Source organism: Chelon labrosus, assembly GCF_963514085.1.
Source record: "Chelon labrosus genome assembly, chromosome: 12".
Lineage (NCBI taxonomy): Eukaryota > Metazoa > Chordata > Actinopteri > Mugiliformes > Mugilidae > Chelon > Chelon labrosus.
In genome coordinates, this window is record NC_140345.1 from 13,235,046 (window position 1) to 13,250,635 (window position 15,590).

Below are 15,590 nucleotides of genomic sequence, written 5' to 3' on the forward strand. Positions count from 1 at the left end.
TATCAGTGAACATGATTTTTTCCAGCCATGCATAGTGAAATGCCACTACTTCCATCTCCGAGTATTAGGCTTTATTTCCCCTCCTGAGAAGAGACTTACTACACAGCCTGAGAGGACTTTCACTGACTGGAGTTCCTTCTTTAAGTTTTTTTTTTTTTTTTTTTTTTTTTTTAAATCTGTGATGAAAGTGCATTCCTACAGCATCATATTAATGAACAAAGTCTGATGTATTGATTTTCTGATGATCTGGTCACTTTCTCCATCCGTCTCATCGTGCTTCAGGTACAACTGATCCAATTTTCACAAAGGATTTCTTGACCTCCATGCACTGCCACCTCAGATATATTATATATATATATATATATATATGTACAGTCAGGTCCATAAATATTGGGACATTGACACAATTCTAATCTTTTTGGGTCTATGCACCACCACAATGGATTTGAAATGAAACAAACAAGATGTGCTTTAACTGCAGACTTTCAGCTTTAATTTGAGGGTATTTACATCCAAATCAGGTGAAAGGTGTAGGAATTACAACAGTTTGTATATGTGCTTCACACTTTTTAAGGGACAAATTAACAATCATAAATCAAACTTACACTTTTTAATACTTGGTTATAAATCCTTTGCAGTCAATTACAGCCAGAAGTCTGAAACGCATAGACATCACCAGACGCTGGGTTTCATCCCTGGTGATGCTCTGCCAGTCCTCTACTGCAACTGTCTTCAGTTCCTGCTTGTTCTTGGGGCATTTTCCCTTCAGTTTTGTCTTCAGCAAGTGAAATGCATGCTCAGTTGGATTCAGGTCAGGTGATTGACTTGGCCATTGTATAACATTCCACTTCTTTGCCTTAAAAAACTCTTTGGTTGCTTTCGCAGTATGCTTCGGGTCATTGTCCATCTGCACTGTGAAGTGCCGTCCAATGAGTTCTGAAGCATTTGGCTGAATATGAGCAGATAATATTGCCCGAAACACTTCAGAATTCATCCTGCTGCTTTTGTCAGCAGTCACATCATCAATAAATACAAGGGAACCAGTTCCATTGGCAGCCATACATGCCCACGCCATGACACTACCGCCACCATGCTTCACTGATGAGGTGGTATGCTTTGGATCATGAGCAGTTCCTTTCCTTCCCCATACTCTTCTCTTCCCATCACTCTGGTACAAGTTGATCTTTGTCTCATCTGTCCATAGGATGTTGTTCCAGAACTGTGAAGGCTTTTTTAGATGTTGTTTGGCAAACTCTAATCTGGCCTTCCTATTTTTGAGGCTCACCAATGGTTTACATCTTGTGGTGAACCCTCTGTATTCACTCTGGTGAATCTTTCGCTTGATTGTTGACTTTGACACACATACACCTACCTCCTGGAGAGTGTTCTTGATCTGGCCAACTGTTGTGAAGGGTGTTTTCTTCACCAGGGAAAGAATTCTTCGGTCATCCACCACAGTTGTTTTCCGTGGTCTTCCGGGTCTTTTGGTGTTGCTGAGCTCACCGGTGCATTCTTTCTTTTTAAGAATGTTCCAAACAGTTGATTTGGCCACACCTAATGTTTTTGCCATCTCTGTGATGGGTTTGCTTTGATTTTTCAGCCTAATGACGGCTTGCTTCTCTGATAGTGACAGCTCTTTGGATCTCATATTGAGAGTTGACAGCAACAGATTCCAAATGCAAATAGCACACTTGAAATGGACTCTAGACTCTTTATCTGCTCCTTGTAAATGGGATAATGAGGGAATAACACACACCTGGCCATGGAACAGCTGAGCAGCCAATTGTCCCATTACTTTTTGTCCCTTAAAAAGTGGGAGGCACATATACAAACTGTTGTAATTCCTACACCGTTCACCTGATTTGGATGTAAATACCCTCAAATTAAAGCTGAAAGTCTGCAGTTAAAGCACATCTTGTTCGTTTCATTTCAAATCCATTGTGGTGGTGTATAGAGCCAAAAAGATTAGAATTGTGTCGATGTCCCAATATTTATGGACCTGACTGTATTGGAATCTTGCAGCGCAGCCACATTTAGAACAGATGAGAGGAGGCCGCAGGTTGGCTGCTGCCATCACCCCCAACCCATCACTGTCGTTACTATGGGTTGGGGGTGCCTGGTCTGTTCTAGGTGGTACAACATCCACATGAATGTGGTTTTGACAGTGGTTTTAATGTTGTGGCTGATTGGTGTGTTTGACTGCAGCAGTCAACATATATTTGTAGGCTAAGGTTTTGAAAGTATGAGGGTGCATGCAACCTAAATCCTTTCAGATGTGTCCAAATGTAATCTGCATGAAATTTTCAAGGGTTGTGATCGGAAATCCCTTAAGTTTTATGTACTGGAGCTGCACCACGAGTTTTCACCAGCTGGCTGACTGACTAACACATAAACACGCAGTGTGGATCATTCATTCTGCTGTCTTCTTAATCTGGCACAGAAACGCACTTTCAGCCTACGACCACCAGATGTCTCTCGTGACTAAGCCACGGCGTGGATTGCGCGAGTGAAACCTGTGATAAATACCCGCAGAAACAGGGCTTGGTTCTGCCAGGCTCCATCCACATAAAAGCAGGCTGCCATTGGAGAGCCCGTTGGCTGGAGCGAGCAGGAGGAAGACGCAGGAGGAGATATCGCAGGAAGAACGCAGCGTCCATCACTTCAAACTGATGTAACCAGACAGCGCACGTCGGAGCCAGTTATTCGTTCATTAGCAGCATTTTTTTTTAAAAAAAAAAAAGAGACGAAAGAAGGAGAGAAAATGGGACATACCGCAATACCTATATTGATGGCTGTATTGTCCTACTGCGTGTGGGAAAACGCCGAGGTAAGTGCGAGGCAGTCTGAATCATTTGTGACGGCGCATTGCAGTTCTGCTGTTTGTCTTGCTGAATGTTTAGTTTTTGATGAAATCTCGTGTTTTATATTCATGCCGATATTAATCACGACGCGCAAACACAGCTGCTCCTATCTCCATATTGCTCACCCTTATCCGGGGCAGGTTTAATTTGCAAATGCACTCTGGAGCACCGACTGTGTCAACAAGAGTAATGACACACAGCGTCAACAGAAAACGGATAAATAAAAGATAAAATGCAGCTATAGTGAAATGGCTGCAGATGCAATAACTGTTATGTGATGCGAATGAGAGGTCTCGCTCGGGAGAGGCTTCATAAAGACGTGGTTTGGAGTGCATTTGGCTCTCTGCGTCAAGCCCGGGCCTGCATGTGACATGATGGATGTTACAGGCCTTTTGCTCTGTGGATGGATGGGGATCAAATCCCATCTCATCCCATCTGGCCTTGTCAGAGGAGGAAATCAGCTTGCATCCGTCCTTTTAGAGAGGAGTGGTGCACCGCTCTTGAGCAGGACGGAGTCATGCATATTCAGTTGCTGTTCTGTTTAACTGTGTGGCCTTTATGAGAAGACACAGAAGAAATTCTGAGCTCCCATACGAATCTTGGAGTGAGAATTGGGAACCGGAGACGGCTGACGTTTGAACTGGTTCTGTTCACAAAGCTCTATTTCAGAAGCCTTGCAAATACATGTGAAAAACAAGAGGGGATTCCTTTTGGTACATTAGTGGACACGCTGACTGTAATACGGGGTCATCCTATCGGCATCTGTCTTCATCAATAGGTAGAAGGGAAACGGCAAAAGTCTCTTGTTCAGAGCGGCAGATCGATGGGCCGCCAGCTGCTCCCACCTCCCTCCCGTCTCATCACGACTTATAGCAGACCCAGGGCTTAATGGACTTGACCTTTATTTCTCAATAACTCTTCAGCCACCTATCATCTCCCCTTGTGATGGAACTGAGGCGTGGATGCAGGTTGGAGGACTCGTGTGTGTGTGTTTGTGTAGGAGCAGGGCGGTGTTGGAGGTGTGTGTGAGTGAAGAAGGGAGATGAGGGTGGGGGGGGGGGAGGATGAGTCATGATGTCCCAGCTGGAGCTGCGGTTCAGGTCAAACGCGCTATTCCACCTGGAAAGAGCGGATACACCTGCTTCTGACATCCTGATCTGGAATATGGAGCGTCTCGATCAGTGTCTTCCTGGAGTCCTTAAGACGCGCTGTGAGACGTTTATTTATTAGCCATCTTCCACAGTGTGGCAGTCGTAAAGCCTCCCCTTTCATTCTGAAATAATTTCACTTCTCTAAGAGCCTTAGTGGGATTACTGCTATGTTGAGGAACAGGCTTTGGCTTCATACAAGAAGACCTGCCCATGAAGGTTTACGCTAAAGATTACACTGTGAGAGGGTTGACTGGTTGGATTACACTGTGGTATTAGCCCTAATAAAAGTGTCAGCTTCATTTAATTTACTCAACACTAATTCAGTTAAAATATGAATTGTGCAGTTTGTTCGGATCTTTCTATTATTATCCGACATTCAAATGCGAATCGGGGTGACATTTAATTCGCGCATAATCACACTTTGAAATTGAATTTTCGCATCAGTGAAAGCCTCGTGGTGCTTCTTTTTGAAATTCTTCTCAACTTCATCTTTGGCATCATCCCGTCCTGTTATTGCGACTGCGCAGACGCCGCTGATGCCCAGCTGTCACATTTGTCATGTGTCCCAGTAACGGCTTCCCGGCCATCTCACCTTTAATAGCGCTTACCTGTCGCAGCACTCGGACCATTAACTAATTGACACACGGAGCAGCTCTAATCCCGACACGAAAGGTCAAGAGAAGAGACCACCTCCACGGCAGCATGTGAACATGTATGGGAAGTAAAACCAGCTTTATTTGTTAGTCCCCTTGAGTCCGGTCATTGATTAGACGGGGGAATATGGATTCGTAGTTTATACCGTGATAGCCGTCTTTTGACATCTTTAGCTATTGTGGGTTATTGCAGGTATCGCCTTAATGGCTTTGAAATGATTTGCATACGAATGTAAAGTGCTTCCATGCTTTGTAGAAGGTATTTCAATTTCCAGATGAGCCAAAAAAAGACACCACTCATTTCATCAGTTGTTGTTTTCCAGGTATTGTATTAGATATAAGAGCTAACAGAAAGTATACATTTTTGATCAGGCGTCAAGATGTCAAAACACAGTGCAATTTCCTTTTTTTAACAAACCTTCAGACGTTTATATTTACCATAATGGTGAACATTACCAGACAAATTTTGCATTTGAGAAGTCGGACCCACGATGTGATAAATTAAATAACACTGACAACATATTTTTCCATTGACTGAATAAACATTAAGCCCGTGCGAGCTGATTTTTCCCTTGCCGTCGTCACTTTAGTGGTTGCTCTGGGGGTTTCAGGCTGTGGGCGCTGGATAAATAAAACTTAATAATGAGTCACCTCATCATGAGAGTTTATTTTCTGGAAAATCGGCGAAGAAACTGTTAATGGGTAAAATTACTAGCAATGACTACTCTTGACTACCCAGCAATACTAAATAATCTAATACATATTAAATAAAAATAATCTAATGTTGTCAGTGGTTTCTGATTTGCAGGATAGTCTGTCTGTCATTTGAGGAAGTTAGATAAAATAACGGAACAGCAACTGCTGTTGATGTGGTTTGGTTAAATCTGTGACGCCTGACAATTCGGATGAACTTGCACTGATCAGCCACAACATTAAAACCACTGACAGGATAATTAAATAACATTGATCATCTTGTGACAATACAGTGTTCTGCTGGGAAACTTATGGACCTGGCATTCATGTGGATGTTACTTAGACATGTACCACCCACCTAGACCAGACCAGGCACCCCCACCCCATAGCAATGACACTCCCCAGCAGGATGCAGCCTGAGCCACAGACACACAAACACAAATTGTTAAGGAACAACTAAAAAACAAAGAAACATGAAGAACAGCACCTGGCCTCCAAATTCACTAGATCCCAAACTGAGCAAGTATCTGTGAAATGCACTGGAACAAGCCTGATTCCCCTCCCCTCAACCCATAGGACCCAAAGGCCCCCACTAACAACATTCTGTTGCCAGACACCACAGGACACCCTCAGAAGGCCCATGTCCATTCTCTGATGAGCAACAACTGTTTTGGAGGCACAAGGGAGACCTACACAATATTTGGAAGGTGGTCATAATGTTATGTCTGTGTGTACAAACTCAGACCTAGTCACAATGATATTGTGAATACTCACTTATCAACAAAACACAAATCCTGACTGGAGCTAGTGAGCTTTGCTGCAATAAAATCCCACTACAGGAAATGTAAATTTAAAGAAAGTAATCATACCGTGATTGATTTACGGGGGAGCTGGGGAGTGCAGGTACGCTCAGGTTTGGTTCTGAATTAATCAAGATTAATAGCTTGCAGTGTAAACCTGAGCTGAGTGTTCCAGGCTGCGGAAAAACAATAGTGGCAGAAACGGAAAAAAACTGAGCATGCTACAGGTTTCAGGAAACGCAGAGCGCTGAGCATAAAGGGAGGAAAGAAGGGCAGAGAAGGGGCTTTATGTGGAGAGAGGAAATGTAGAAAGGCAGGAAGCACATTTAAGTGAGGCTGGAGATTAAATAAAAATAGGCACAAAGTCGCTGTGTAACCCGCCTCACCCCACCACAACACAACCGGCAGCAATTTTGGGCCGGGTGCTGGAACACAGCCACGCAGATTCATGCACCTCCCATCCCCATCTGCCTTTCAGTGCAGTAACACAAGAGGATTTGTTTTAAAAGAAGAAGAAGAAAAAAAGGTCTCTTACTCTCTCTCCCTCTCTCTCACACACACACACACACACACATACACACTCTGCCCTACGCTCACTTAATTAATTTTAGAGCCAAGAGATAATCGGGTTCCACTAATGGATTCCCGTGTGCTTGCTATTCTCCTCTACAGCCTTGTGCCAGTGGGCATAAAACGTAGTATTTTATTGTATCACATGTTTCCCCCCCCCCCCCCCCAGTTCTCTGTATCTAGCTTCCTTTCCAAGTTTTTGAAGTGTAGTGTGCACACACACACACACACACACACACAGGACCTGGATTAGATCTTGCAGAGTCATTGTGAAATAAGAACTCAACTGTACCGCAGGAAAGGAGTGCCGCAAACGTGCCATAGCAATTGAGTTGTTACCAGAGGTGACAAACTAATGAATGGCACTAATGCAGCCTTTGAACTGTTGTCGCAGTCGACAACATGGTAACGGGGGCCCTGCGTTGCGCGGTTCGGAGCGCCGTTTTGAGAGTTTCATTTTTATTCTCGCTGCCAGTTGTTTGGAGAGCCCGGAGAGGAAATTAAGAAAGTGTACATTTGGGTTCGTGTCCTCAGGCGTAGAGTTCATCCAGCTTTTCGGCACTAAAATAAAATTGACATTAATTGCGCATTGGCTCAGAAAGCCTCCCCATAGATTCAGGGAGCTTCTGCCAAATCTCTGTTAAGAGGATTCATTTTTGTCTTCTGGCCCTTCTGCAACACTTCAAATTATGAGTCTCAAGTCGAAAAGGGAGCAATTCCCAATTTAGGATTCAATAATATTTGCTCAAGAGACTCGTCACTTTATGTCATTTCAATAGACTGTCATGCGTAAACTCATCCACTCCATTTGACGTGTCAATTTTTTTGGTTTTCCAGACTTCCTGGCTCTTTCTAGGTTACACGTAATCAATGGACAACATTTAGAAAGGATTTGAAGTGGAGCCGCTTCCAGTTTTTCCAAAGATTACTTTACCTTTCATCATCCACTCACTGCATGTTAGATAAAACATATATTTCAAGCTCGGGGCGCTTCACTTTTGATTGCTTGCACCTGTGTCTGTAACCGCCGAATCCCAGATGGGACCGTGCGTTTTGGACGTGCGCGTCGGAAAAGCTGTGTGTTTGCACATCGGGAGCTTGTCCAATGTCACCTAGGTGGATTGACAGGCCCGATGACATCCGGCTCTGGCTCCTCTCTGGAGTCTTGCAGGGCAGGAGATATCGCCGCAGCCCAAGGTCTTCACACCCGGAATAACCGCCTCGGTAAGCCTAATGGGTTGTATTTCTGCGCAAAAGTTTAATTCCAGGACGGCGCGAGCTGTTTAGTCCTGCCGCAGCCAGTGGGAGGTTTCATCTGAGCCCCCCTCAAAAACATCTGCAGTGTGGTGATAACACTTGTCCTCCATGTTCAGGAGGAAAAATGAGAGCGCAGTGAAAGAGATTGAGGGCTGGTAGAGAGAGGGAGGGATAGAGAGCGAGAGAGTGGAGGGATTGCCCTGGCACAGCTGACGATATGAGAAACAGAGAGGGAGAGAGAGTGCAAGTGATGTAGAGCATGCAGAATGTTATGTGGGTTGGAGGGTGGAGTGCAAGCTTGTGGAGAGATCCAGCTGTATTCCTTCTTATTGGCAAGAACAAAAACAACCCTTTGGCCGGTATACATAAGATGTATGAAAGCAGAACTGCAAAATCTAATTTCCTAACGGCCCTGGCTGCTGGGTTTAAGTGTGTGTGTGTGTGCATGGAGTGGGGGGGTTGTTTGGTCCACTGAGATTGACCAGGCCAGTTTTAATATTCCACAGAAGAACATTGGAAGCTGCTATTGGAGGAAAACCGATGCTCTTTTTGGCAAGTCATTCCGGCCCTGCCGCACAGCTCCATCAGAGGGACAAAAAGCTCATTTCTAGCACATTCAATGCGACGGAGATGGGTAGGAATCGCTCACACGCAATTAGGTTACGCTGACAGTGGCAGCAGCAGCAACAGACATATCCACCGCGCACTTGCCGCTTTATAAAGATGGCACGCTGCAGAAGACGCATCAATTATTGAAGGCCATGGAAAGGTCTGGGCTCTCGCTTGTCGACAGAGCTTTGGCACTTGTCACGCGGCTTCTCAGCGCTCAGAGGCCAGTCGTGTCTCTTCGCGCTACCACCCCCCACCCCACCCTTCTCAGCCAGCCAGAACCACTCTCCACCCCCTCACACTACATAACACAAAAGAAAAGCCCCACGCCCGTCTCCTCCTTTGCCCGACCCCCCTCATCCATCCTTCCCGTCTCTGTCCCAGCCTCCTCTGTTCTCTGCCGCTACATCCCAAAGGCACTCCTCGCCCCACCCCTACTCGCACACTGCTTCTCCATCTGCCTCAGCAGCCCTCAGTGGATAGTGACATCTTTTCACTTTCCTTGTTTATACTTTGATTGTTCTTGAATAATTCATGCTCCAACCCTTGTTTTATTATATATTTCTGCCCTAGCCACAGTTGCCTTTTTTCTTTATTTTGACTTTCTGTCCTTATCTTGTTCTCATTTCTCTATACAGTGTAATACAATCAGTGGCCAAAGATGTTCAACTTAAGGCAAAACATGATTCAAAATTGCTTTATTTTTTAAAACTATATTGCACATGTACTTTTCATTCTTAACAAATGACAAGAACAATAACAGAATGGCAGCACTTACAAGCATGTCAGTGTGCATTACAAGGATGTCAGTGCATTATTTGTTTTAAAATAGAAAAACAAAGACCCATCATAGGCATGGAAAACCATTATTTTTCCCCATACGAAATGCTAGTGCTTAGCTAAATGCCTCCTCTCAGTGCCCTGTCTTGCCGTACGGAGTGAAACTAGTTTTGGAGCTCAGTTAGGAGTAGGGATGCAACAACAAACAGTCAATTAATTTAGTAGTCGATGGTTCATTAGTGACGCATTAGTGACATCTAAACAGTGTTTCACCAGAGCCACTTGAACTAACTCAGAGTGAAGACATCTCACTTTTCCCAACTCGTTGATGCACCAACAGCACATGCGCACTGGTGACTGGGAACAGCAGAAGAAGCAGGAAGCGGCTGAAGCGGCGCTAACGCAAAACAAAAGTTCCAACGTTTGGGAACATTTCAAACTCGAAACAACCAAGAAAACTGTTACGTGGAAGATTTGTAAGCTGCACCCCGTGGAGCCACCTTAGCTATGTGTGAACATTTGAAGAGGAAACACAGTTTGGAAGATTCAGACGCATCTCGGTAAAATAGTTAGCTCCCATGCTAGTAGCTTGTCAGTTACCGCGTGTGCAGAGTTATCTTGGCGTTAAGCTAAGGCAACAATCGTCTGTATTATTTGTGTGAAGGATCATGAGAGTTTAAAGAATAATGCTATTATTTTGTCTGATAATTCCTTTTGTTAAAGGAAAGAAAGTTTGTTTTATTGCTGCTGCCACTTAAATGAATATATTAAATAAGAGACATTGTTTTTTTTTGTGCAATACATAATCTGACTAGTCGTTACAGTAGTCTATAACTAGTCGGCTATCAAAATAGTCATTAGTTGCAGCCCTGGTTTGGCGCAAGCATCAGAATTTCGCATAGATGCCTATCCCACTGCACACCTGTTGTTTTGCTACCTCTAGTTTTAATATACTTTTTACTACAGTTCATCACTACATAGAACTGGCCAGTGTTTGGATGACAGCAGAGACATTTTTGTTTTTCAGGCATTTTTTTTATATCATTGAGAAACATGACCTGGAATCAATTACATTTATTGCTCAGCTGTATTACTAATCTTACATTTAATAGGGCCAAAAAAATTTCCTGGTCTGAAATCATTGTCGGGAACTGTTTGTTTATCAGTGTTGATGTTTTTTAGGACTGAATTTGTTGTTGAGGAAGATAACCTCCAACGAACTCAAACATTCCTCCCTTCCCTCGAGACAAAATGTTCCCACAGCATTTTGACTCTTGACTATTTTATGCAGTGTACACAGATGGAGTGCCAGCTTTACAGAGCTGGGCTGGTGGCGCACACTTCTACAGAAGATAAAGAGAATCAGGTGCTGCTGTTAACAATCAACAACAGGATTCAGGGGGGATGATGGTGGGGTGGGAGTAGTGTTTCCTCCTTTTCTGAGCTCAGAGGCATTTGTTCACCGTATCCAAGCCGTGCCAACAGCCAATGCTTACACAAACAAGGCTGACAGATTAGATACTTCACAGGAGTCCAACTCCGGCTCTGAAAAATAGCATAATGAATGTGCAAAGCATAAATGGATGTTCCACGCCCTGGTTTTACAGATCGTCTCAATGATTAAACCATTTTCCCTTCAGTTGGACAGTCTGTGGAGACTTTATATCCAGAGGAAATGAGATAACACTAATATTTAATCTACTGCAGACTGCACAGCCAGCACACATTATCTCACCAGAGTGGCCCCGGTCTAAAATAACACAGAGAGAGTCAAAGCAAGACAGGACATGTCAGCCTGACCTGATCACGGTTATTATTATTTTGTCAGTGGATGTACTATGATTTACAGTCCCACTGGCCGGTGTCTAGAGCTAGACAATGACTGGGTGCTATGGCAGTAGCGCCACCTCGCTATTCAGGCTTTCACCCGATAATGAGATGATTCAAATTTGCACTTGTCCTGTCTTTTGTTGTAGTATGTGTGAGCGCAGTAGATGGAGGTTTTAAGGAAACTCAGGGGGACATGTTGAGCATTGTGAAGTCATCTATTGATTCATCACATTGAGATTTGCCAAGCACGCAGCTAGCGAGCTAATCTGGGATTATTAAAAATAATATAATAGAAATCATTTTAGCAGTTCTTAATAAATGGCATTTTGATGATTCATTTCTTGACATAGTCGCACATATTCCGATGAAGGTCTGACCTATCATTTAAGTTTTTGCCCCCATCAGAAGTAATACAGTTCAGTATTGGAGAGAGATGGCGTGTAAACAACCAACGAGACAGCGGTAAGGAAAGCTAACCAAAGATTAAGCCGGAGATCAGCGACCTGCCGAGGAAAGAAACCAAACATATGCTGACGCTGTCGTGTGAGAGAGAGGTAGACCTTTAATGAGAAGGAGAGAGAGAGAAAGAGAAAGAAAGCAAGAGAGTGACATGCTTGAAATTCTGTAGGGAACCAGTTGCTACGGTAACAGGGAAGGTAGCCGGCTCCTGTGGGTGGTGTTACCAAGGCAACCACCCTCTGTGGCCAAGTGATGCTGAGAGGGAGAACATACAGACTAAAAAAAAAAAAAAAAGAAAAGAGAAAAAGCGTGTTTACGCGTTTTGATGGGAACAAGTGAGACAGACGATGAGGACGGCGAGTGAGCGGAAGATGATGTAAAACGTGGGAGAGTGACACCAGCTGTGCCCACGCGCTGTTTCGTCAAACTTTCTCTTTTTGTTTCGCCGAGCCCTTGTGCTTGTTTGTTCGCGTGAGCTGAAGCGGTGGCAAGCCGGTCCCAGCTGACGCAGCATCAGTCGTCTGCCCTGCTGTTCGCTAACAGAGCACCTCATTACCATGAGCAGTAGGGCCAAAGGCGCCGTGCGGGGCGTCGTACTCTCCGAGAGACCTAGGAAGAGGAGGTTATCCCCTCAATATGTTTCTGCGGCGCTCACACCAGCACCTCTCGCTGACCTCTCGCTGGGAGTTAAAGACCGGCTTGTTCTCACTGTGGTGATACCACATGCCTCCAAATGAAATCAACCAACAGAAAGTGGAAGAGGCTGTTCTATACATACCATTATGCCTGATGTGGTGTATAATGTATAAGGTATGGAGATGGGGTCTCCTATGGGGTCTGCGCCACTAATTAATGCATTAATTGTTGCTTTTAGCTTTCTGGGCACGCTCCCACTTAAACAAATACACATAGCATCGACGTATGCACACAATACACCACTCTGCGTCTCTTCTTGGGGCTCACACAACGTATAGTACATAACCTCAAAGCCTCATTTCCATCAGATGCATCTGCTTGATAGTCTCTCGGGGGAGCTGGCACAGTGTGATCAGAATTGTGTATGTGCATAAATAAGAGACAGAAGGAAAGAGATGTATGAATGTTTTAACCTCTATTCCCTCTCTACCCCCACCCCGCGTCTTGCTCCTGCTTTTCTGTCGCCACCTCCCTCCCCTGTGCAGGATATTACTACCTCTTCTGATGAAAGCCTCTGCTGGTTTTATTGCTTTGCCGCTACATATGAACATTCAGCTCGGCACAGCTTTATTTATTGGGCGTGCTTCGATTTATCACTTCCTGACGAGGATTAGGACCTGATGAATAATTTAAAAAAATTTACTTAGAGATTTAACTTCCAAAACAATTTCATTCGCCCAATTAAAGAAGCTGCTTTTTAGCGTCCGGATCGTCAGAAGCGTCAGAATACTTTGCTTGTTCTACATACCAACTGCACAACAGTGCTTGAGGTGACAGGAAAAGTAGAACGAGAGAAGAGAGATGATATGAGGATCCAAGGGAGAATACCCAAGAAGAAAGACTCCAGATCTGCTGCAAAGGCAAACGTAGTCAAAGAAAGAGTCAAGGGGCCTGGGAGACAGAAAAGGCGAGTACGAGATGAGAAGAAAGGCAAGAAGAGGAAGCATCAGATCCTATTGTTGCCGGCTGCTTGCCGTTTGTCGGTTAACAGCACGACGACAGACTGTCTTTAAGTGGATCAATTATTACAGTCTTTTAACCTAAACATGCCCTCACTGAGGATTTGAGATTGCTTTAATCTAGTTAAAATGTGCTCTAGGGCACGATGCTGCTTTAAGACCACCTGCTGTAAAATAAAGTTATCATCTGAAAGTTGAAATTGAAAATCATGCTAAATTCATGATTTGGTTCGAGGTTGGATGATCGGCTTCAGAGGTCCAGTTGAAAGTGACGCATAAAACTCATTTACAACATTTCCCATGAGGATTTTAAATGCGGCTCTTATCATTATGTGGTCCCAGCACGATGTGAATTAAATTAAAATATGTTGTTTTACTCATCAGGGAAGTTTTAAATTGTGTGGGAGGAAGAAGCAACAATAGCCTGCAGCCTGTGGAAAATGAATGCCTCAGTGACTTCAGTGTGTAATACCGCTCTGACAATAAACAACAGAAAACACATAAAACGCTAACAGAAAGATGAACTATTGAGTCTCAGATATGGCTCAGGCCTTTTGAATGTATTTACAGCACAAATACTGATTTGGAGAGCTTGTTTGCTTTGTGTCAGTCTCAATCTGCCTACAGAAAATCCACAATTCAGTGTCAATTGTGTTGACATTAGGACGATTCAGATAGACCTGCAGTGCTCAAATCTCCTCTAAGCCGTTGATTCCTTCAATCCCCTGAGGTAGCTCTTCAGCTTGAAATTGCATCTGCAGGCTCACAGTGTTTGGCATTAACATGCTGGCATTCCCATGTTGTGTTGCTTAACAGTGAGGGAGCTTCAGTGGTGTTACATAACACCAGAAATTCATCAACAATGCTAACAGAAGATGAAATAATTTCAGCTGGGCTGGGCTGTGCTGGCGAAACCGAATGTTGCAGGCACTTAATGTTTCCGGACTCCCTGCCTTTCTGGCCAGATTTATGAAACATTATTACGCAGTTGTCTCCCACATATCTGAAGGAGGTGGTTACGCAAAAAAGAAATGACCAGCTATTTTTTTTTTTTGTCTTGTTCTGGAGCGAAAACATGGCTCAGTGTGGCGTCATTATGGTGTGTGACTCAGAAGAAGCATTTGTTAAAATGTGGGTGGAACTGAGAGGCAGACATGTACAGCTACTAGTCACAAGTATCACAATCACTCTTCTCATTCTGAATATTGCTCAATAGCTGCTGTTCCAGAGAACTGGGAACACGCGTAGTGTTCCCAGTTCTCTGGAACAATAAACTGATCAACAAGCTGGGAACGCCACGCGAGTTCCCACTTCTCCGAAACAGCAGCTATTGAGCAATATTATCTGTGGTGGGAGTTTACTTTTTTGTTCCACTTATTGTAATGGACGTTTTTGACAAGTTTTACGGAAGCTGATGAAAGGCAGGATGTGAAAAAAAAAGAAAAAAAAAAAAGCTCACAGGAAACATAGCCCTAACAATACTGCCTGCACGCTGAAAACCAAATTCAGGTGCATGCATTTTGAAGCAGGATATGTGTGCACATGCTTGTCATGAGTAATGTGACTCCCAGCCGGGAAAGGTGAAGTCTCTGTTCCTGTGGGTGTGGCGCTTCGGCAGAGTCCCATGGTGCTGTTGTACACGTGGGAAGTCTGTATCCGACTGAGGTCGTGTGATTCCGGGAGGAGACACCGACCTTTACAGAAGAGAGGAATCACTTTCCTTCTCACAGCCGAGCTGCAGCAGCCTGTAATTAGGACGATATAGGCTAAAATCTTGAGGAAGAATTTGCCACTCGGGTGTGAACAGACCCCACTGGGCACAACCGTACTCCTAAATAACCCCAGTGTTAGAACAGTTTGCACTGCCGACCTCCAGGCCCACGGAGGCTCTTGGTGAAGCCATCTGACATGTCCTGTATTTTAAGCTATGCTTGAAATTAAATCAAATATTTGGAGCTGCTTTTGGCTGCTGTTCCAGACCTAGATGAACCCTAGTGATTATGGGGCCATCTGCTCCCAGTGTGCCCAGCTGGAGGCTGGACCGCTGTAATCTGAACTGATGAAGCCCGACTTAGCCGGTTATGTTTGCACATCCCTGCGACCAAAAGCCTCTGTCATAATGGTTGGCTATGAAGCAGTGAAATGAGGCATTCAGTTTAGCATTCAATTTGGCTGTGTGTGGTTTGCAGGCGGAAGCTCCAGAAAAAATACATAAAACACAATGCGATATTTTCCACTCTGCCCATCAGTCTCTTCTGAATAGAAAATTAAT

General features: G+C 44.2%; 1 protein-coding gene across 3 annotated transcripts in view; it reads left to right on the plus strand.

The window, feature by feature from the left end:
• Positions 1 to 2,393: 2,393 nt before the first annotated feature.
• Positions 2,394 to 15,590, plus strand: part of aplp1 (amyloid beta (A4) precursor-like protein 1) — a 33,021-nt gene continuing 19,824 nt past the window's right edge. For all 3 annotated transcript variants that reach the window (XM_084556192.1, XM_084556193.1, XM_084556194.1), the window contains exon 1: positions 2,394 to 2,827. In XM_084556192.1, coding sequence (XP_084412318.1) covers positions 2,762 to 2,827 — 66 coding nt within the window. In that variant the 5' untranslated portion in view covers positions 2,394 to 2,761. The remainder of the gene's footprint in view (positions 2,828 to 15,590) is intronic.